Source organism: Paroedura picta, chromosome 1, assembly GCF_049243985.1.
Source record: "Paroedura picta isolate Pp20150507F chromosome 1, Ppicta_v3.0, whole genome shotgun sequence".
In the NCBI taxonomy this organism is placed as follows: Eukaryota; Metazoa; Chordata; class Lepidosauria; order Squamata; family Gekkonidae; genus Paroedura; species Paroedura picta.
Window position 1 is genome coordinate 113034232 of NC_135369.1, and position 24097 is coordinate 113058328.

Consider the following 24097-nt stretch of genomic DNA (forward strand, 5'->3'; position numbering starts at 1 on the left):
GAAATACTGAGTGCATCTGCATAAATGAAGATGGGGAAGGTGCCTCATGTACCTTGTTGGCAGAACTGGATTATAAACTTTTTGCATGGAATTAACATATAAAAAAAAAGATTTATATGCCAAACAAGAGCATGGCTTGAAGCAAATGCTTCTTGGTAAAATTATGTTGCCTGTATTGTATATATCCTTCTACTGCAAAGGTCAATAATCACGCAATCAAAACTCAACAAATATTGTTTTCTAAAATCAAGACTTAATTTTGAGTATTTATTATTAATTACTTTTAAATTAAGTACTGTATATACTTGCATATAAGCCGAGGCGCTTAATTTTACCACAAAATCTGGGCAAACATTGACTCACATATAAGCTGAGGGTGGGAAATGCAGCAGGCTACTGGTAAATTTACAGAGTGGCCTAAGCACTTAAGCCATGCTCAATCATCACAGGCTTTCTCATCCAGCCTCCCCCCCCCAACAAATACAAAAAAATCAAGAGGATGAATAGCTGCTGGTTTTTGTACCCCGCTTTTCACTAACCAAAGGAGTCTCAAAGCGGGTTACAATTGCCGTCCCTTCCTCTCTTGATGCCAGACACCCTGAGAGAGCACTGACAGCTCTGTGATAACAGTTCTGGCAGGAGAACCAGACAGTGCCCCCCAAGCCAGTAAACCAGAGCAGAACAATAGTACCCAAAGTTGGCAACACACTACAACAAGCACAACAGCTGCCAAACTGGGGGCTACAGTGCCCCCCAGAACAAAACACTGAAATAAAGAACTGTAAAACTGAAAACTAAAAGAAAGAACTGTAAAAATCAACTTTTAAAAGAAACACAACTCCAAGAAGAAAAGGTAAACAATGTTGCCCCTCAGATAAAAGAAGAAAGAAACACTAGAAGATACAGTAAATCCCAAAGCACCCCCAAAATCCACCCCACCCCACCCACAGTAACCAAAAGAATTGTTTGGAAGAAGTGATTATGAAAAGAAGAGGAAAAATATCAGAATCCCTCAGTCAAACCATTGATGGCCTACAAATTGCCAGAGTAAGCTTAATTTTTAAGATCTTTGCAGAACTCAAAGGTTAACTAGAAGCAACTAGCTCACTTGCAAAGAGCTCAGGTTGCAAATGCAATGCAATGAGTAAGCTCAGCTTTCAAGATATTTGCAGAAGGCAATGGTTAGCTGGCAGCAATTAGCTCACTTGCAAAGAGCTTAGTTTTTAAGATCTTTGCAGAAGGCAAAGGTTAACTGGAAGCAACTAGCTCACTCGCAAAGAGCTTAGGTTGCAAATGCAATGCTGCGTTTGGCTAGCTGGGGGCAGGCTGTTAATCAATTACCTGCATATAAGCCGAGGAGGTCTTATAAGTGCAAAAGTTGTTTTGTCTTCCAAACTGGCAAAATAATTTCAAGCGATAAGGTTGGTTCTCACAAAAGGGCATTGTGAACTACACATTACACAGATATCTATTCCACAAAACTTCAGGCACAGCACACCAGGGTGAATCAAGTTGAAAACTGAAGTGATTCTGTCAGACTTTAGTCTGGAAATGTCTTCTTTTGAAGTTAGAAAGTCTAGCTTGTTGCCAGCCAGTGATAAACTATTTGAATTTTTTACTTGCTACTAGAGATATGCTTATTTCAGTGCCTTAATATCTGTTCAAAATGCTGTTTCTGCATTGAGACGAAGTAAGCAAACCAAGTAGCAATCCAAGCCTTTGGAGTAAATGAGTTCTTAGAAGAAAAGAAGAAATTAGCTCTATTAAGAATAATTAATGTCTAATGATCCTGCTCTTTTCCATCCATCTTGCTGAGCAGTCCCATAACCTATTCTCTTATTATTTGGTTGCCTATGGCAACCTTTTTATCACCGGGGACCACTCAACGCCTTTTACTGAGGCCCGGTTGGGGGGGGGGAGTAGTTTACTCCTCTACTCTCAACCACTGCCCTAACACTCTCTGATCGCTATGGTAATGTTTAAACATCCCTTCAAAATAAGATACAGACACACCACAACAATGAACATAAGGAACATTTTATTTTCATGGAAATTTTAACTCATGACAATGACAAATCAATGGGAACCCTGAGCTTGTTTCTTTGCAACGAGATTGTCCCATCTGGGAATGATGGGAGACAATGACACCCGAAGTATGTTGTAAAGGGCTGGGGGGGGGGTGAAGTAAAGGGCCGGGGGGGGGGAGAAGGCGTCCTTCAGGGCCCACCTCCAATTAGTCGAAGGACCACATGTGGTCCTTCGCCCACAGGTTGGGGATCGCTAGCCTATGGCTGTCCCACCCAGTTGCTGAGAGAAGAGTCAAAATCACCTTCTTAAATTCTGCTTTTGAAATGGCACATGAAACACAGGAAGTTTTTGGAAATTCAAAATAAAATGTTTTATTTAACTTGAAGGAGAAAAGGTGAAACGGAATCAGATATAGGATGTATGAGGTGAACCGATAATAGAACGGAGATAATGTTGTATTCACACAAACACCAGGTGATTTGTTGCCAACCAATAAGTGTTTCTGCTATTCCACAAGGTCTTTAAAACTATTTCTCTTCTTAGCTGGACAGGAATCACTTCTCTTTACTAGAAGCTATTTTCCTTTGTTGGCTTGAATGAAGATCATCCTTGATCCTTGATCCTTGATCCACTCACTGTCTTAGCCTCCTTCCCAGCCCACACTCTGTGCTTAAGAGTGTGAGTCCCTAAATGTCATTTCTTAACTGACTCAACAAAATTCTGTTTGAACAGCTTGCCACTCCAAGAGCCTTAGTCACTTTGACAGTCAACCACAGTACAATACATGAAAACTACCACTTAGAATCTGCAAAACATCTTTCTCTATACTTTTCTCCTTTAGGCACAATTTATGAGACGTCTGGCCATGAAAGCTGTTTATCAACAGGAGATGTGATTAAAGTGGTAGACTTAAAAGTTAAAAAACTATTGGCAAGTAACTCTGAATGTGAAGATGACAGCCTGTGTACTCCTACTATGGTTGAGCTACCACTAAATTTTCCAGGTACTGTGTGGACATTTTCTGCTTATATACTACTTTAGAAGTAATTTTAGAAGAACTACTCCCCACCCAACCCAGATACTTCTGTTGAGATTATTTGGAGTGTTTATTTGACAACGTAACACATTCTTATGTGTGATATGAGCAGATATGAGTGAATTGTCTGGAATATTGTTATTTGAGCACCCAAAGGTGCACAAATCTATTCTCAAAATATTGCATGCAATATTTCCTCAATCAATTCTAAATGCAGAGCTACTGAGTTTGGTTTCCTTCCAATTAAAAAGAACACTGGATTTTATTTTTAAAATATTTATACACACACACAAAATCTCCTTTTTTACCCTTCCCCTGTGGGCTCTCCTTTAGATCTCATGGAGGTGGAGGAAAGGATTAAAAATTCTCTGCCACTGCATTGGTTCCTCTCTCTTCAGAAAGAGTTCTGTCACACAATCAGCCCATCAAGTTCACTTCTGTCTACTCAAATTGGCAGCAGCTATCCAGAGTCTAGGGCAGGGGTTTCTTGATGGTTCTGGGTTTCCAAATGAGTGGGTGTTAATTAATGTTTTTTATATATTTTTAAAAATTGTTAAACATTTATTGGGTGATATGACCATATGTGGTCATGTTGACCTGCTTCCCCCTCCCAAAATGGCCAATGATAGGCCTAGAGGAGGGGAGGGGCCCTGGGTGGGCATGTACACAGCTATGCTTCTCAACTATATTCTGCTGATTGTGCCACTTCTGGAGTTTCTTGAAGCCTGAGGTTTCTCAATGGTAAACAGGTTGAGAAAGACTGGGTAAGGGCTTAGGTCTTTCATGTCACCCACTGCTTATAACTCTATAAGTTACTGATATATGTATAGGTGTGTGTGTGTGTTTTCTTTGAATTTGTTACCAGGCCCAAGCTTATAACTGAGCTTGATGACAAAGGAAATCAAATTAGAAACATATGAATTTAGTCTGTTTGCCTTTCGATGTTAATTAGAAATTATCTTTCCTGAATCAATTATTTATCTTGAAGGATTTTGCAGGTTAGTGGTGGATAGAACTCCCTATGTTAATATTGAAGAAATTGTGAGAAAAGTTTGGATTGGACCAACGCAGCAACAGTATCCTAGCTTCTACTGTTCTGGGGATCTAGAAGCAGGAAATCTGAGCATCAATAAGGGTGAGAAGATTATATTCAGCTCTGTAGAAGACAACAATGGGACAGCGACTGTCACTTGCAGAGTCGAGAAGAATGGCCAGGTACATGACTTCCTTCTTCCAGTCTCACAAGAAGGTGACTTCTATGAATCAGAAGATAACCAGGTTTATTCCCTAAAGGAGGTTGCTGAATGGAAAATCCCAAAGAGCAGATGCAGACATGTTATGTTTACTCATATTAGTGATCTTCAGAACCATACCGATAAGTTCCCTGTGGATTTTGATGGCTGTGTTGTTCTATCACCAATATATGAAGTACAAGCAGTGATGAAATGTAAGTAAATTTCAGTGTCTAATTAGGAATCCACTCAAAACCAAAAAAGCATGATGCTGCAAATGACGTTTTTGTTGTCCCTAATTATTTATGTATTTATTTATTTGACTTCATTCTTACCTCATCTTTCTTTCCAAAGTGATATAGGTAAGGCTGAGAATGTATGACAGGGTAGTGAGGATAAAATGGAGGAAAGGAGACCACTGTAAGCAGATCCGAGCCTCCAATGGAGAATAAGCTGGGATATAAATGAACAATAGCGGATGCCGAGTTGGGAATACTTTCATGTACAATTGACTGTTACTGTGACTATTTATGTTTCACCTTCTACATAGCTTGAGGCAATTTAGAGAATGAAGGCCTATTTCTCACAAAGAATACGTTGCTGCTAAATGCTCTGTGTATTTTCATTTTACTGATGTTTGTATTTATTTGATTACATTTATATACTGACTTTCTTTCATCATGGAACTCAAGTTAGCATAAAGAGGAATTCATGAAGGTCTCTCATCCAGGCACCTACCAGAGCCTATTTGACAAGGTTGTATGAACTCTGGATTGGGAAATTCCTGGAGGTTTATTTATTTATTCATTTGTTTTAAATATTGCCCCTCACTATGATGTCTCAGCATGGTGTGGAACCTGGGGCGAGGGAAGACCTCAGAAAGATATAATGCCATAGAGTCCGTCCTCCAAAGCAGCCATTTTCTCCAGGGGAACTAACCTGGAGATCAGGTATAATTCTAAGAGATAAGCAGGTCCTTGCCAAACTGGAGTCTGACAGCCCTACCAGACCCAGGTGCTGTACTATGTACACTTGGGCTGATATTATTCGGCATAGAAAATAGGGGAGAAACATTTGTTAGTGCAGTCCATGCACCTCACTTCTGAGTGCTGAGTTAAAGATCTGGATAGAATCTGCATGCGCCATAAATCCTGATGACATGAAGAGGGCCAAGTCACAGATCAGTTATGAGGCTCTATAATTAAATGTTAACTGTCATGTTTTAAATGAAGCAGTTAATGGAAGGTCCTCTCCTTGTCTGTAACCAAAGGGGAAGTAATTCTTTGTGAGCACATAATAAGAGCAAGCATCTATAGCTACATACATAAAGAGTTACTGGTACTTCTGACAATGTGTTGAATTTTTGAAAGCCTCCAGATTGAGCCGTGTCTGCCAGAAACCTTTGGAACCTTTGGCACACTTGCTGGCTCTGTGGTTTCACTCTCCCTGCCCCTGCAGGGTGCAATGAGAAGCTGGCAAAGGGATGAAGGAGCTGGCAACAGCCTCTCCCACTGGGGAGAAACGCTTGCTAGCTCTTTAATTCCCCATCACTGCAAGGTGCAGGAAGAAGCCTCTCCGCACCCCGCACAGGCAGCACAGGGGCCAAGGAGCTGGCCAGTATCTCTTCTGATTTGTAGGAATGCTTGCCAGCTCTTTAACTCCACTCCCTGTGCCTCTCCTGATGGCCCCAAAAGTAGCCCTGTCTGTGTATGTATGTATGTGTATCTGTCTGTCTCCCAATCCTAACACCCCCTGCACAGACCTTCTTCACTTCCTGACTTTCCATGAGTGTCTTTAAATATTTATATTTAAATTTATATTATATATAAATTACATTTATAGCATTACAACTATCAGTTACTAGTATTATTGTTACGGTGATTCATATGTTATGGACTAGGGGCAAAGCCCGTTGTATCCAAGAATACAATGGGCGCTAGAGCTTGGCAGTGGGAAGAGGAAGGGGAGGAGTTGTCCAGTCTGTAAGGGCATGGGGTTGAATGTGTGTGTTGTGTGGGAGGTTGTGGTGGTATGGTGGCAAATGAGGCCATGGGTGTGGAGATATGGGTGTCAAAAACCTGTGGTGTGGAATGTTCGTTGAGTGTGGGAGAGGACTGACCTTTGGGAATTGTGGCATAGTGGTTACACATGAGCTTTCCAGTGCCATGTCTTCAGATATGTGAAGGGAAAATCAGACTGGAGACTCTTCGTAGGGGAAGATTACATGGCAACCAATTCCTCCCAGTTCTGCGTCATTTCCTTTCATGTGTGAATTAGGACACATTCACTGAAATGCCCCTCTGCCCCAATACACATGGGGTAGTCACAGTACACAGGTGTCCACCCTGTTCCTTCTTTTCCATTTTTTCACTGTTGATAAATGTTATGTGCCCACGTTTCTTTCATGGTTGCTCCTTAGAAGAATAGATTTTTGTACCCTATTGCTTACTACCCAAAGGAGTCTCAAAGCAGTTTACAAACACCTTTTCCATTCGTCTCTCCACAATAGTCAACCTGTGAGGCATGTGGGGTTGTGAGAGATCTGAGGGAACTGGGAATGGGCCACAGTGACCCAGCAGACCTCATGTGTCTCAAAGCACTTTCCAATCGTCTTCCCTTTCTCTCACCATAGCAGACTCCCCATGAGGGAGGTGGGGTAGCGAGCCTCACAGGGAAGCTGGCAACCCTAAGAGGAAGACTCTCTGTGCACAGCAGTCTTGACCTTAGTAAGGTTTTTATACCGTTTTTTTTATTTGCCAGGCCAAGGTTATTTGCCAGGCCCATAAGTCATTCAGTTACCATGTGTCTCCAGACATTTACTTGTTCTCTATTTACATTTTCAGGCTGTAAATATTTATTTAGATCTTCCTGCACTTTCCAGACTCACAGGAATGATGCTGGTCTGCCTGTCTGCGCCCCAGAATACAAACAGTTGCTGGTAAGGGCTGGCCATAACCCATAGGCCAGGAGGGACAACTCTGCACCACTCCCTACCAACTGCAGGCAAAAAATCGAAACGACTGACTGCAGTTTCTACGACTGTGGTTTTCCCAAGAGAAGTGTGTTTTGCGCACGGAGGGGAGCCCATGTTCTATCCTGCTCCTACCCACCCCAGCTCCCTTGCTTTATTTTGCATAGAGGGGAAAAGAGTCCATTGTGTTTCCCATTTCTGTTCTGTTTCCCTGCAGCTTTGCACAGATAAAAGGAGGAGGAGGGAAGCCTCCCCTCACCCTTTGGCTTGACAACAAGCCTGGAAACTTTATCCCTAAGTTTTCAAAGGATAGCAGTACAGAGATAGTCAGAGAAACCCATCATCCAACCTAGCCCTTTCTTTTTTAGAGCATATTTATTTGTCTCTAATCCTTAAAGAAAAAAAGTCATACATCCACTTAAACTTGCAGACTGTTTTCATTGTAATCTCTTTTCAAGACAATCCCAGCAGTGAGGGGGGTGGGGAATGAGCAGACAGCCACATGACTGAACCTGGGAGGAGGAAGGAGAAGGGGCTGGCTGGCATTTTCCCCTGTACCATGGATCAAATGCAGAACACATGCAGCAGGTTCTACCCAAGGGGTAGAACTGATCAATGCCTAGAGCCAATGCCTAGATCAATGCCTAGAGCCAATGCCTAGACCCTACTGATCAATGCCTAGAGCCAACTTGCTACATCCCATGGGGCTAAAAAATGATGATTAAAAAAATAAATCTGAGCTGCAAAACAGTCTTGATTGAACTTTCCCCCAAAACCTTCCTTCCTGCCAGCTCTCCTTCCCATCTCCCATTACTGAAATCTCTGACTGATGGTGTGTGTGTGTGTGTATGCACGTGCATGCTTGTGTGTATACATATGTGTATGGAGAAGCTTGAATAACTCTGCCCAGTCTGATATGGTCAGTTCTAGGATGTAGAGGTGACCTTGGCCCAGTTTTCTCAGCTCTCTCAGGGGGACCTACCAGAGAGTTACTTTTCAAAAGATCTCCCATGTACTAATTGAGCAGAGATATTGAATACAACTGAAGTATACATTGAGGTATGGTCATTGAACAAATAGAAAATATTGAAAACAGGATATTATTTATCCAGAACCTGTTCTGACTTCTCCAATCCTTATCCATTGTTGTTCCTCTATATATTTCTGAAATAGCCTAGGGGGTGGGACGTGTCCGGCTGTCCAAGTTGGAATAGGGCCAATCAGGGTACAGCCAGCTTTGTACTGATTGGCCCTGCCCCTGCAGCGCCCATTCTCCGACCCTGGACTCTAGCCTCTTTGCTCTCAGACGCCTCAGTGCCTGGAGCCAGCAGCAGGTAAGTGGAGAGGGCCCTAGGCAAAGGGTCGTAGTGGAGGGGCCTGCTAACGAGGGCCTGCTAGGCTGGGCCTGCTGACAAGGGCCTCCCAGCCTGCTGACTGCCTGCTAAGGAGCTCTGTCTCAGCCCTGCTAATGTGCTGCCCAGCCCCTGCCTGCCCCACTTGATCTGGCTGTGAACTGCACCCCAAAGCCACCTTAAGCTTCCTGGCCAGGGGCCAGGAGAGGGGACCCTTTCAGTGCCCATTCTTAGGAACAGGCTTTGAAGCTAGTATTGAATAAAAGACATCAAAAGGAATTATCATCTTTAACTTTATTATTTAAAGCAGATCTTTTTCTTTGGTTGAATTATAATGATAGATGGACTTTCTGTGTTTGAAGTTGTCACACTCAAGTGGGACTTGCAGTTGTCCTAGAATTACAATAAAGTTATTTTCCCCTGGAGAAGATGCTGCTTTGGAGAGTGGTATTATATTCCACTGAAGGCCCTCCTGCCCCCATATTGTGCCCTTCCCTGGTTCCATCCCCCCCCCCCCAAATCTATAGGAATTTCTGAACCCAGAGCTAGCAGCCTTGGACACAGCATATTTCTGAAGTGGGCTTTTCCACAGATGTACCCATGTAGCTCAAGGCCTGTGTCTCTTTAAACAATGGTTTCAGTTCTTGAGAATTTTGTATTGTAAGTTTGTCCATAGTAGTGTTAAATCTTATGTATTGATTTATAATTTAATTTATAGATGTCTCCACAATCATGCTAATGATGTATCCCCTTAAAAATTAATGCATTTTGATGTACATAGTATACATAATCTATAAAAATACTTAGGAGAGTTGCTTTTCCTTTGGTAATTACTGTTGCCAAAGGATAGGCTGCTATTTGTTAGCATATTACCCCCCCCCCACACACACACACACACTCACACCACAAAATGGAACATGCAGCACATTAAATATTGTTATTTATCATAATAGCTCTGGCTAAGTGATAGTAAACTCGAACATATTTAATACCTTATTCAAATATATGAGAAAGCCTTGCATTTTAACAGATTCAAATGGGTAGCCATGTTGGTCTGAAGTAGCACAACAGAATCAGAGTCCAGTGGCACCTTTAAGACCAACAAAGATTTATTCTGGGCATGAGCTTTCGACTGCAAGCACCCTTCGTCAGACTATGATCTTCTTCCCTGTCATGTAAGAAGATCATAGTCTGACCTGCTTGCACTCGAAAGCTCATGCCCAGAATAAATCTTTGTTGGTCTTAAAGGTGCCACTGGACTCTGATTCTATTGCATTTTAACAGTAATAGTTTTTCCAATGGGGAATAGTTTGAGCAGTTCTCAACTTGGTGGCCAATAATGTAGAAAAGGTTTGTATTTAAAAACAAAATTCCGCTATAAGCTTATCACAGACTTCTGCATTATCGTCAACTGACCTTTTTTTTTCTCCTTTTCAGTTCAAAAAGAAGTTGTTCACTTCCTTTCTGATTTAGACGTTGAAGTCAAGGATGTAACAGATTGTTACAATGTTAAGAGTTTTCTTCAGCCACTGTCAATGGAAGATATATTAGAAAGGACAAGCAATGATTTTCCTATTTGTGTTGCAGTAATTGAAGGGCCTAGTGGAAACAAGCAACCATATAATTTATTGTGTCCCGGCAGAGAAATAGTCATTTACAAAAAGCATCAGGCAATAAGAATCTTAGCCTCTGAAATAAAGAGTGGTTTCAAAGAACGACACTTTTTAATTCCTACTAGCTACAAAGGCAAGTTCAAAAGAAAACCCCGGGAATTTCTAACTGCCTATGACCTAGAAATAGCAAGGAGTGGGAAGGAGAAGCTTCATGTTATAGCTACCAAAGCTTTTGAGTCTCCTTGTGAAGAACAGTGTTCAGTTTCTATTGGGGACCAGTTTTTAATCCCACAGTGCCAGACACATGAAATTGATCAGAAAAGGAAGGAAGTGGAGAATGCTCTGACCTGTGAACAAATTCTGCTGGGAAATAAAATAGACAAGAAAGTATTTCTTCCAATGTGCATGGAAGGTGGTTTTGTTGAAATTGTCCATGATAAGAAAGAGTATGAACTTTTAGAGATTTGCAAAGATTTCTGCATGCCATGCAATGTCAAAGTTTCAATAAGAGATCCTTCTGTCCAAGAGGACATTTTGGCTGGTATCCAAACACTGCAGCTTGAAGAAGAGATCAGAGATACTTATTTGTTAATTAGCAACTTCAATAACTCCACAGAAATTTGGGATGTTCCTGTGCATCGTGTCAATATGACTGCCCAATTGCTCAGCAAAGATGCTGAGGATGTTCTGCGTTTTCCAGTGAATAATATTGTGGAAGAGATTACAGAAGAACAGTACTGCATGATGAGAAGATATGAGAAGCTAACAAAAAAACCACCACCAAGACCTCCTAAAGCCCCTATGATAAAAGAACCAAAGAAGTCTTTTACTGCTTCGCCTGCTCAAAAATCTTTGGATGCACCAAAACCTGTAAAGGTAGGAAGACCTTTGTGTCTTTGATCACCCATAGGCAGTTTCCCAAGAGCCTCTTGTGGCGCAGAGTGGTAAGGCAGCAGAAATGCTGTCTGAAGCTGTCTGCCCATGAGGCTGGGAGTTCAATCCCAGCAGCCGGCTCAAGGTTGACTCAGCCTTCCATCTTTCCGAGGTCGGTAAAATGAGTACCCAGCTTGTGGGGGGTAAATGGTAATGACTGGGGAAGGCACTGGCAAACCACCCTGTATTGAATCTGCCATGAAAACACTAGAGGACGTCACCCCAAGGGTCAGACCTGACCCGGTGCTTGCACAGGGGATACCTTTACCTTTACCTTTAGGCAGTTTCCCAATTTAGTAGTTGTTTCCTTGTTCGTCTTGTTATGTGTACTCAAACTGAAAATGACTCTCTAATGCCTAAAGCAAAGGTACTTTCCAGATCTTTTCAAATGGAGATGCTAGGCACTAGACTTAGGTACTTCCTCCACACAACTCAAGTGTTCTGCCATTGAGTTCCCTAAGTCCTTCCCACATAAAGGCTTGTATGAAATATGGTGAGTTGTTTAAAGTCATAACAAAAAATATGGGAAACACTTGATACTCATCATATTATGGAGTATGAAGATACAGGAGGGAAAAGAACATTTTTAGCACATCTGTAAACCGCTCCTGTGGAGTGGTAGTAATAAGATGCTAAGGGTAATGTGGGAGGAGAAAGGGTGGGGCCTACCCGGGATAAAAACCCCTTCGAGTGTCAATCCAGGGTCAAGCGGCCAATGGGGAGCTGCGTGAAGCATGCTTCCCCAGTGGCTGCTTGGCCCGGCCTTTCCTGGGCCGGTCGGGGAGTCACCGTTCAGAGGAAGAAGCCTTCCCCGACGGCAAGTCCGCCAGCCGGCTTCCCCTCGCCCTCGGGAAAGGAGCAGGGATGCCGCATCTTTGACTCGGAGTCCCTGCTCCTTTCCCACCCCGGGTCCCTTTATGCTGCAGGGGGCCGTGGCAGGTGGAGGCCTTCTCCCGGCCCCAAGAACAGCCTCGCCGCATCGCAGACGCAGCCAGGCTATTCCTGGGCCCACCTTACTGCCCTGCCCGCTAGCGCCCACTGTATTTTTCTTACAGCGGGCTTAAATTCTAGTGGTTAAATAATTTTAAGTATAAATGCAGGTACTTCCTCATGTAGATTTAGATGGTAATAATATGGAATGTACTGAATAGTATTTATAATGGACAATGAAACTCACAGATTTTTAAGAGGGAGCTTGGAGGAACTTAGATGCTCTTCACTATTTTAGTCTTAGTTTTTGCATTTTATGTAGGTGTTTTTTTTTTAATGAAAGCATTGGAATTCATTCTGACTCAAACATATTGCTGCCTAGAAAATTATATTAAGAATAAAATGCTGAGAATAACATGAAATTAGATGAAATCATGAGTACAAATTTGTGGCTATAAGTTTTTAAAAATAAGAAATAGCTAAGAATAGAAGACCTTGTGTTTAGAAAGACTTAATAATATGTTTGCTTTTATGTTGTTTGCTTACCCCAATGTAAGTTATTATCAGTAGGACCCAACCATTCACTTACTCTTCTTTCTTATCCCTCCTCTTACTTTGTATGGTGTCAGCGTCTGAGGAAAGTTGTTTCATATAATTCTTCTTCGATAAACTCAGAGAGTTCCTTACAGCAGAACTAAATCTGTCAAATTGCTATGGGGCATGAATTATCAGAGTTAATTGTCAGAATGAAAGACTGGTGAAGAATGCAAAACAATTACGTAAAAAAATACTCTTTTATATTCAAATAAAACTTGTATTGACCACCTTCTATCATGTTCATGCAAGCTTTCAGCAAGGATAAATCAAAACCATAGCAGGAGTGCCATGTTTTCCCTAAGTGTAAATGAAGTAATTAAAGCTTGCTTTAACACAACAAACACATTCACTGACAGTGACATTATTTTGGAATGGAACACGTCTATCAGCAGTGAAGCTCAGTGCTCCATACATCCCCTTCTTAATAATTTTTTTAAGTGTTATAAGGAAAGTCTGTTTTAAGGAAAGCTTTCAAAATATGCTTCCAGTTCATTAACCATAATTTGTTTACACATTTTCTCTAAAACAAGAAAGACTACTATTTCTATCAAGTGTTTTGAGCTTTTATTTGCATACTTACACATTACATCTTTTAAAGGTATACACTATAATGTTGGAACTTATTTTTAATTCCTGGTTGTTGTTGTTTTGGGGGAGGATTTCCCAAAGCGTTTAACACTATGCAACAAACTGAAGCCTTGGTGTCCTTACAAGACAAATCCTCTCCTCTTCTCAATGTTAGAGCAGCTGGCTCTGCCTCTGCCCCATTTTGCTCTATAGCCTGATCTCATGAGATCTCAGAAGCTAAGCATAGTCAGGATATAAAAAAAGACCACCAAGGAAGACTCTGCAGAGGAAGGCAATGGTCAACCACTTCTGCTTCTCACTTGCCTTGAAAGCCCCTTGCTGGGATCGCCATGAGTTGGCTGTGACTTGATAGCACTTTATACATCTACACACACCAATCTGCACTGAAGTCACTTAGGACGCCATACTGAGCTGAAAAATGGGAAATATCACATGTCCACTGATGTGTTCTGAAGAAAGAGCCACTCTTGTTCGGTCTTTATTCACACTCACAAAATCCTTTGAATACTGTTGCCAGGGTGAATCCTCTGTGACTGTTGTAACTCCACATCTGGCTGTTCTTCCATACACGCAACCACCACCAGAACTTCTGCACTGTTGTTTGGGTCATCTACCTGTTCTGTGGCATCAAATTCCTGTGCATCATCCAATGGGTCCCCTAGAGGAGTAGCACTGTTAGAGGATGACAGTTCAGTTCCATCCAATCCAGGAATCATATTTGGCACAGGCACACACCATTGCATTTGATTGACATGCCTCTGGTAGATGCAACCCTCTGGTGTCATTGTCCTATATGAGACTGGGCCAGTGATCTTGGCCGGGATCTATCCTGGGCCCGCCTCATAGTTGTAACTCACCACGAGACGGTTCCCAGGAGTGGTAGGAAATAAAAATAATAGTTTCTATAATACAATGGATTGGCCATTTTCAACATTCCCAGTCACCATTGGTCCCCCTCCCAGGCTCCACATGTGTCCTCCCCATAATCCAGATGTAACCGTCATCAACTGCCTGTGCATCAATAATTTGGTGGGAGTCTTATAGGTTGCTGTACTGGGGGTAACATGTTGTGCTAGCCATCTGTTCAGCCTGCCCATTCATTAGCAGATTAAATGACACAGACATCATGTGGTGGATTAGCCCCCATGCCAGGAATAATTAAATTCATCACCGGCCTCCTGGATCTACCACAACACCTCTTCCAACACAATAGAGAATGATGATGATGATGATCTGGAGTCCACTTTCATCACACAGGACACTCTCTGGATCACGATGGTCACATCAGCTTTTGACCGATGGGCACATGCATGTTTGCCCCAGTGCCTCTTGCTCCAGGCCATCCTCAAATTCTACCTATCTGGACATTGCTGACAACCCTGGCTTCATGTGTTCTAGCAGCAGCCCTGCTGGCTGTTGCCATGATCCTTCGCATTGCAGATGAATTCTAGGCACCCCCATTATCTCATAAATGGCAGGCTTGATGCTTGTGCTGGTCCCCACATCCTGTGCACTGCATGCCAGTCTTGGCACACGGTCAGGGTTCTGTGGACAATGGACGCAAGAGTGGCTGCTGCCAGTGAGCAAGTTGTGCATGCTGTTCACCCAGGATTCCACACCACTTGATGGGGTATCCACAACCTCTCAGAGTTGACGGATGACATGTGTACTGGCCTCCACCATTTCAGCTGCTGAAGCTTCCTCCAACTGGTAAGGGGCTCCCTTGCAAAAAGCTCATTTTGCATTGCCTCATCCCAGAGCATGTCCTCCAGATTCAGAAAATGAGCACCCAGAGCTCCACTATGAATGTGACAATACTTTCCCCTGGAGCCTGGCTCTGCATGTAGAAAGTGTGTCTGTGTGTGATCTCTGGCTTGGGCACAAAGTGCTGGTTGAGGACAGCCAAAATGTCAGCAATGGGCGAAGTCACCAGTGGAGCTGGCGCCACCAAGGCAAACACCTGGGCCCTGCAGACACTCAAGAAGCTTTTAATCAGGGTTGACAATGCTGTTGGCTGCAGTATAGAACTCAAATCTGGTCGCATAGTACTCCCAGTGGCTGGGGTCAGTGACGTTGAATTCCTCGATCCGGCCCTGAGTCCCCATCCTCAATGTCAGCAATCTGTTCTGAAGAATGAGACACACTTGATCAGAACAACAAAATCTATTCACACTCACAACAACTAGTAGCAACGAGCAACTGTCACAACAGAACACTTCCTAATATAGGTTAGTGTCCTGCCTTATTTTCTTGCACGTGGGAATTTCCTCAGTCCTGGAATTAACCATTGCAACAGCCAATAACATTCCCACATCGTGGGATTGGTCTTCACCACTCCACAACTGGCTACCTGTTGATACTTCCTCATCTTACCTAGTTATTCAGTGTTTGGGGGCTGAATCTTTGTTTCCTGAAAAGCAGCCAGATTCTACCCTGGCATGTGTTATTTGCTAGTCTTGCTGCATGGGTCTCTGGTTCTTAGGCTGTCTTATATTTTGGGGGGGTCCCAAAGTGGCACCATTTGTTTCTTTCCCCAATACCTCTTCCCCAAATCAAAGCGACAGTCTCCTAGTTTCCCTCCACCTTATTTGAGCAAGAGGTATGACAGAAGACCCTAAGTAGCATCACCTTTGTGCCTGTGGGAAGCGCAGAATTCTAAGCATCTATCTCCATCTTTTTTTTTTCCAAGACATTTTTTTTCAAGGGTAGAAGAAGGAAGAGTTAGAGCAGGGGCAGGGTTGCTACTGATTTTGTATTTTATTTCTGAACCATCAGGGTTGACAAATTCTTCCTAGTGGCTATATTAAATGGCACTGGCCAAAGAACATATCAGATTATTCTGGAGGCAATTTAGCCTCTAAACTCTGCCTTACTTGTTTATGCTTGTACCACAGAAACTAAAGTTTAAGAGGAGAAGATGGCAACTAAAACAAGACATAGGATCTGACTATTAATTTGTTCAGAAAATATTATCTGGCTTTAAGTGAACATAAACAGAAGATAAAATTCTCCTTCAGTGCAATCTTACTGACACCTTCTAAAAAAAAAAGACCCCCTTGTGCCCTCACATCATTATCCTTTTCCCCCCTTGTAAAGAGAAACTACAATAGCTAACTGATAGCTGAAAGGGAGGCTTTTCTTAACAGATGTGATAGCTTCCAGAGTACCATTCCATCATCCCCCTGAATTGTAAGAGCAGCAAAGAATTCAGCAAAGCCAGATTATCTCTCTCTCCCCTTTTTTAATCTTAAAAGAGATTGGATTGTCAGTGGGTTTATTCAGAGGTGTCACAGCTCTTTGCAGTGAAGGGCATATTATTCTTACTTGAAAGCATACATCTACCATCCATGAGCCATAGCGAGAGTTTAACTTGCACACAGAAGGGAGAACAGATTCCCCTATGAGTTATTTTGAGAACCTAAGTGGGAATTAAGTGGTGCCAATGCCTTATGGCAACTGTCTTCACACAGCTGAATTTAACTTTCGATGAGCCTCTTTAAACCACCCAGCTCACTGGTGGTCTGTGAAATAAGAGTGAACAAATTGTCACTGACAGAATTCAGCCAATGAAAGCTGTCCAAAAGCTACCATTGAAATGGGAAATGATATTTTGCATACAAACAATGCAACATATTCTAACTTGTTACGGGCAAGTGGAACATCACTAGCTAGAGTACATGCCAGGCATTCCTGGGAGTTTCTGGTAATGGCAATAAATTCATCTGCACAAGAAGATCTGAAAAGTTGGATTTTACCAGTGCTTCAACTCAGTTTTCAGATATGTGTATCTTTAAAACATGCACCAAATAGTTATTTTTCAGCTGTATACTGGTTCCTTACTATGCTGCAGGCTCAACAGTCTTGAAATAGCCAAGATTCCAGTGTTTCTAACCAAATTCTTGGACTAAGTTTAAGAGAATCTAGTAAGATGTGGTGAATTGATCATTATTATGTTATAGCAACTTTGCTATATAGTAACTTGGCTCACTTTCAAGCTGTAATCCTATCTATGCTTACTTAAGGGTAAGTTCCAGTGAAGAAAGTTGGTTAGATTGGGGATGTGATCTTCCACTGATAATTACTAGTTACCTAAGGACTCATACAAATAACCATCTTTTCTAAAACAAGGCTGTGATGAACTGCATTGTTAAAAGCTTTGAAGTGCTATGTCAGTGGTTCTCAACCTTGGGGTCCTGACCCCAATTAGGGTCACCTGGTTGCCAGATTGGTGGCGGTGGGTGGTGGCAGCAGGAGATGGCGGTAGCATGTGGCAGCAGGCAGCAGCAGGTGGTGGCAGCAGAGCCATGGCACTGGCTTCTTCCATGCCACCTCCAGATTGTTGTGTACTTGCGTGTGCCCCTGTGTGTGCGCGCACCTGTGCAGCAGCACGCACCACCCCACTGCCACCGCTGCAATTGGGGTCGTGGCATTACAGCAGTTGAAAACTGCTGTGGTGTGTAAATAGATAAGGGACTGGAGTAATTTTTCACAAAGCCAGAGGGCTTTGGGTGACAGGGTGTTCCAAGCAATATGATTGGTTAGGATCAGCTGCGCAGAGCAATACTTCTGAACTGGATGCTGAAGAAAATTCAGTCTGATTTGAAATTCATTCCTGACTGACAGCAGTTAAACACGGACAGGAGAACTAGGGAAAGCTGGCAAGAATGAGGAGGAAGTAGGTGTAGACTCCAATTTGGACCACAAAAGAGAGATAGGTCTTCTAGCGAGAAGAAAATTTCCCACCCTAGTAAAAGAGGAAGTTACCTCTGAAGAGTGAGGAGATCTCTGGCCTGATTAGAAACTGCCTTTAGAGAACTTAAAAGTCAATTAAAAACTCAAGATGAGTACTGGTGTTTCAAGAGAAGGGGTTTGGGTTCTGGAAAGAGCCTTTGGAAAACAAAAGAGTCAGAGAATATTGCAAGAAGGTGTACTGGAGCCTTTGAGGTAACACTGGAACAAAAGTTTCTCAACATAAAAGTTTTTAATTATGTACTCACAATTATTAATGTGAAACATCCTTATCTATGGTTCCTCTATATATTTGTGAAACAGCCAGAGGGATGGAATGTGTCCAGCTGTCCATGTTGGAATAGGGCCAATCAACTTTACTGGCTGCACCCTGATTGGCCCTGCCCCTGCAGTTCCCGCCCTCCGTCCGTGGACTCTAGCCTCTTTGGTCTCAGACATGCATCAGTGACTGGAGCCAGCAGCAGGTAAGGTTAGAGAGCCCCGGGCTAAGGGTCCTGGCCAAGGGCCTGCTAACGAGGGCCTCTTGGCCTGCTAGGCAGGGCCTGCTGAGGGTCTCCCAGCCTGCTGACTGCCTGATAAGGAGTTGTGTCCTGGGCCTGCTAATGAGCTGGGCAGCCCTCGCCCACCCCACTTGATCTGGCTACGAGCTGTGGATCAAAGCCACCTTAAGCTGCCTGGCCGGGGGCCAGGTGAGGGGATTCTTTCAAGGCCCATTTTAGGAACGGGCTTTGAAGCTAGTAAATGGTAATAAAGCCAAGCTAGTAAATGGTAATAAAGCTAATAAATAGCTTTATCTCAGTAATTTCAACTCCTGGTAGCACCTGACCTTTCCCTTTTATGTTAAATAAAATGATTTATTTTTAAATTTTAAAATGTTTCTAGTGCCATTTAAGTTGTTTAAGATAAAGGGGCTCCCTATCCTCCCCTTAGGTTCCTGGGCTGAATTGTGGTGGTACCTCTCTATCATACTGTGACAGGGTAGGACAGACACAGTTCTTCAGCAGAGATGAAAACACATTACTAGGGAAGCTCAGTCAGTAAAGGGAAAGAGAAACAAAGGGAAAATCTTGCCTCTGAGGGAGGGAAGTGGAAGGGGCCAGTCATAAAGGTACAAAGAATTAAAGGCCAGGAACAAAGGAACAAGCTATAGAATTGGGAAAGAAGATCTGGTTGCTTCCAAAATGAGTCCCCCAAAGTGGCTTGTACCCAGCAACTGTGTCTATCAGGAAAACTATATGAATTTTGGTTGCAACATCTGTTTCTGTCTCTGAGCTTAATATCAGTGATGAAAACAACTGAGAAAAGACCCTTCCTGAATATTACTATGCTGCAATCAATTTCAGAAAAAGACATATTCTGGGAACTTGTTCAAAACTGTTCAAGAGTAATTTGGACCATTTAAATAGGCTCATATAAGGCCACTATAAATGTCCTTACCATTAATTATAGCCAAATATTTCTGCAATCAAGCAGATCGTTTTTAAAATGTTTGGGATTCTTAATATTTTATTACACATCATGCAACATTTACCATTGTTCTGGGAATTCTGCAATCTATTTATTACATTTGGGACAACTATAAAAAGATAGATGATTTTTAAAATGTATCCACTTTTAAACGTGCGTTATAGTTATTACAGTCAGGCTGACAACTCCTGCCTCTGAAGTCAGATCCAATTATAATGAGCCCTTGTTTTAAGTTAACAGGCATATCCATGATTAATAAGATTTCTCATGAAAGACATAACAATAGAAAACCACAAATACATTATTTGTCAATAACTTAGATAATGTAATTTTCATCTGTCACAGATTCTGAGTTTTATTCTTAGTTTGAATTGTTCATAACCTTGCGGCATTCTGCTTCCTCCTGCCCCATTTAGAAGATAAGACAATGGTTTCACAGGAAGTCTTTTGTGGCGACCACAAAATGGGAGATGCTTTTGAGTTGCTACTGAAAATGTTGATCATGTCTATAGTTAAGACAGCAGTCTGATGTATTTCTTCTGTACTGCTTTCCCCCTTGTTCCTCCTTGTCTTGTTCTACATATTTCCCACTGCTACAGAAGTTGCTGAGGTCAGGATTTTTAGTATGCGTGGCCCAGCATAACACCAGTCACAAATACTATCTGCCCCACATAGACCGTTTATGCACAGGAGGTTTCATGCTGGGTTGCAAGCTGGAGTTTTAGTCATGGCAGGTTGCCCCACCTCTTCCTGCACCCACATGGGGGAGCATTTGGCCTGGTGCACCTCATCCACCCCCTATTTGTGCTCCTGCATGGGAGCTGGGGCAGTGAAGTTCCCAGTGCATAAACGGTCATACTGTCAGAACCCACAGTAGGCCCTTTCTGCATCCAACAGTCACTGGTTTACCCAATCATAGGAATTCCAGAATCATCGCCTCAGAAATGCCTGCTGCGAGCCCAGTTCCTAACAGGCAGAAATATTTTTGTTCTCTGTTGTTTGAGGGCAGCTCAAAAAGAATATTGGGCTGTGAGTATCTATATCAATGGCCATCTCACCTCACTAAGCCAGCACCCAAATAGCCACAGGAAATGGAGGGAAAGACAGAGCTCTAAAGAAGAGTACCTACAGGTTACTAGGCACTGTAGATCAATCATCAGAAAGGCCAAAGCTGAGAGTGAGCTAAGATCGACCAGGGAAGCCAGTAACAAGAAAAGATTTTTCAGTTATGTGAGGAGCAAACGTAAAGTAAAGGAGGCAATAGGCCCACTGTTGGGTGCAAACTCTAATGGAGGATGCAGAGAAAGCAGAAAGGCTCAACACCTATTTTACATCTGTTTTTTTTCCACTGGTCAAAGGGTTTAGGCACATCTAGAGATGGCAGTAGCCAAGAGATAGTGTCTGGGTGACAGGTTGACATGGACAGAGAGGTTGTCGAGAGGCATTTAGCTACACTGGATGAGTTCAAATCCCCTGGGCCGGATGAAATGCACCCGAGAGTGCTCAAAGAACTTTCCAGAGAACTTGCACAACTCTTGTCCATCATCTTTGGGACCTCCTTAAGGACTGGAGATGTCCCAGAGGACTGGAAGAGAGCAAACATTATTCCGATCTTCAAAAAAGGGAGGAAGGATGACACAGGAAACTACAGACCAGTGAGCCTGACCTCTGTTGTGGGTAAGATAATGGAGCAGATATTAAAGGGAGTGATCTGCAAACATCTGGAGGACAATTTGGTGATCCAAGGAAGTCAGCATGGATTTGTCTCCAATAGGTCCTGTCAGACCAACCTGGTTTCCTTTTTTGACCAAGTGACAGGTTTGCTGGACTGTGGAAATTCGGTTGATGTCGTTTACTTGGATTTTAGTAAAGCTTTTGATAAGGTTCCCCATGATGTTCTGATGGATAAATTGAAGGACTGCAATCTGGATTTTCAGATAGTTAGGTGGATAGGGAATTGGTTAGAGAACTGCACTCAAAGAGTTGTTGTCAATGGTGTTTCATCAGATTGGAGGGAGGTGAGTAGCGGGGTACCTCAGGGCTCGGTTCTCGGTCCGGTGCTTTTTAACATATTTATTAATGTTCTAGATGAGGGGGTGGAGGGACTACTCATCAGGGTTGCAGATGACACCAAATTGGGAGGACTGGCAAATACTCCAGAAGATAGAGACAGAGTTCAACGAGACCTGAACACAATGGAAAAATGGGCAAATGAGAACAAGATGCAATTAAATAAAGATAAGTGTAAAGTTGTGCATCTGGGTAAGAAAAATGAAAAGCATGCCTACTGGATGGGGGATACGCTTCTAGGTAACACTGTGTGTGAACGAGACCTTGGGGTACTTGTGGATTGTAAACTAAACATGAGCAGACAATGTGATGCAGCGGTTAAAAAGGCGAATGCCATTTTAGGCTGTATCAACAGGGGCATCACATCAAAATCACAAGATGTCATAGTCCCATTGTATACAGCACTGGTCAGAGCACACCTGAAGCATTGTGTGCAGTTCTGGAGGCCTCACTTCAAGAAGGACGTAGATAAAATTGAAAGGGTACAGAGGAGAGTGACGAAGATGATCTGGGGCCAAGGGACCAAGCCCCATGAAGATAGGTTGAGGGACTTGGGAATGTTCAGCCTGGAGAAAAGGAGGTTGAGAGGGGACATGATAGCCCTCTTTAAGTATTTGAAAGGTTGTCATTTGGAGGAGGGTAGGATGCTGTTCACGTTGGCTGCAGAGGAAAGGACACACAGTAATGGGTTTAAACTACAAGTACAACGATATAGGCTAGATATCAGGAAAAAAATTTTCACAGTCAGAGTAGTTCAGCAGTGGAATAGGCTGCCTAAGGAGGTGGTGAGCTCCCCCTCACTGGCAGTCTTCAAGCAAAGGTTGGATATACACTTTTCTTGGATGCTTTAGGATGCTGATCCTGCGTTGAGCAGGGGTTGGACTTGATGGCCTGTATGGCCCCCTCCAACTCTATGATTCTCTGATTCTCTGATTCTATGTAAATATGTTTTACCATCTTGCTCCTTCACTCCCCCCCCCCCACACATACACACACACAAAGTGCTGTCTAGAGCGCTATCATTTCCGTGTTTTAACTGCATAGAAGAACTACGCTGAGTGGGGGATGTTTCACACCCATGTCTGGGGCCTGCTGGAAAGAATACGGTTGGTTGTGTTCTGTATCAGTAACCTCTACAGGGTTACTTGAAGTGAAGGTATTTCTAGGCCAAGGATTTCTAGCCAAGAAGGCATTTCCTGTATTTCTGAAAGACAGCATATCTTCCTCTCCCTTTTACTTTAATACTTCATATTCTCTGATCTTTAAAATAGCCCCTGCTTGTTCTTCTATAATAAATCCTCATTAAATCCCCACTATTCTGATGCTGACATTGCAGGCCAGTGATACCTCTAATGCGGCTACCTTTTGATATAGTGAGCCTCGTGCCTAAGTTCACTGCAGACATTTACTGCTTCTTCCTCAAGTGTTATTTTTTTGATATTTTTCAATAGTACTCTTTTTGTATCCCTTCTGGGCATCCTTTTAATTTTGCTATTTAAATTAACTCCAGGCTGTCGAATGTCTTGAGACACAGAGCTGCATCAGTTAACATTATCTAAACATTCATTTAAGCCTGCCTGAGTCACATTCGTTCTATTATCAGCTCTTTTTACATCTGTTATTAATTCCCTACAGAAAACTTGCATCGTTTTAATTTTATGCTGGCAATTCTCTTATGCCTGGCAGCTCAATGCCTTCATGCCTCTGCTGTATAGCATTTAAGAGCGCAATTCTGGTGGACTTCGTGAATATTTCTGCTGATTCTTCCTCATGAGCTTAGAAAGCTATTTTTAGTGCCAGGAGGCACTGTGTGCCGTTGTGGTGTTTGAGCTGGTGCCATTTATTATACATGTACTAAACCAAAACCATGGCCATTAAACAGTTGGGTCCCCATATTATATTCTTCATGTTTAAGACCACTGTGCTTGGGGTGGCTGGAAGTAGTTCACTTCAGGTGGCAGATTTTGGTATCAGTTGTTTATTCCTATGTTCACAATCATGAACCCACAATCACAATCATTTGGATTTCCTGTCTAACTACAAAATGTCTTAGGCTGTTTTGGTGATTGCAGACATCTTTTAAATGTGATGAACCCATGTCTATGGCCATAATATTTATATGCCATCTTTCCTCCATCAAGGAATACCATAGTACTTGCACAGGAACCCCTTGAGCCCTCCCATACAATGACTGAGCAGAAACATACCTGCAAATCATGGCTGATTGCTGCACCTTATGCCCTCCCTCCAGCTACGCAATGAGATCAGGAAATATTTTAATAATATCTTGTATAACATTTGCAGACTAATTGAATTGATGCCAAGAGCACTTGATAGTTATTCACCATGACTTAGATGATATTTATTTAGATTTATACTCCATCCTTCCTTAGGGGCTCAGGGGGGCTTACAACAGCATTTAAAATACCAAATAATTAAATATTAATCTTAATTTTAAAATTCTAGAATTCAGTTGTAAAAATACAAATCTAACTGTACAGACATCTATGGCTGCCTCTTCTTTGTACAAG

At 42.6% G+C, this 24097-nt stretch overlaps 1 protein-coding gene across 1 annotated transcript in view; it reads left to right on the forward strand.

The window, feature by feature from the left end:
- THEMIS (thymocyte selection associated) overlaps window positions 1-24097 on the forward strand; it is an 80362-nt gene that overhangs the window by 11717 nt on the left and 44548 nt on the right. Inside the window, exons 2-4 of the mRNA XM_077353617.1 lie at window positions 2870-3031; window positions 4053-4511; window positions 10057-11108. Of these exons, the coding sequence (XP_077209732.1) occupies window positions 2870-3031; window positions 4053-4511; window positions 10057-11108 (1673 nt within the window). The remainder of the gene's footprint in view (window positions 1-2869; window positions 3032-4052; window positions 4512-10056; window positions 11109-24097) is intronic.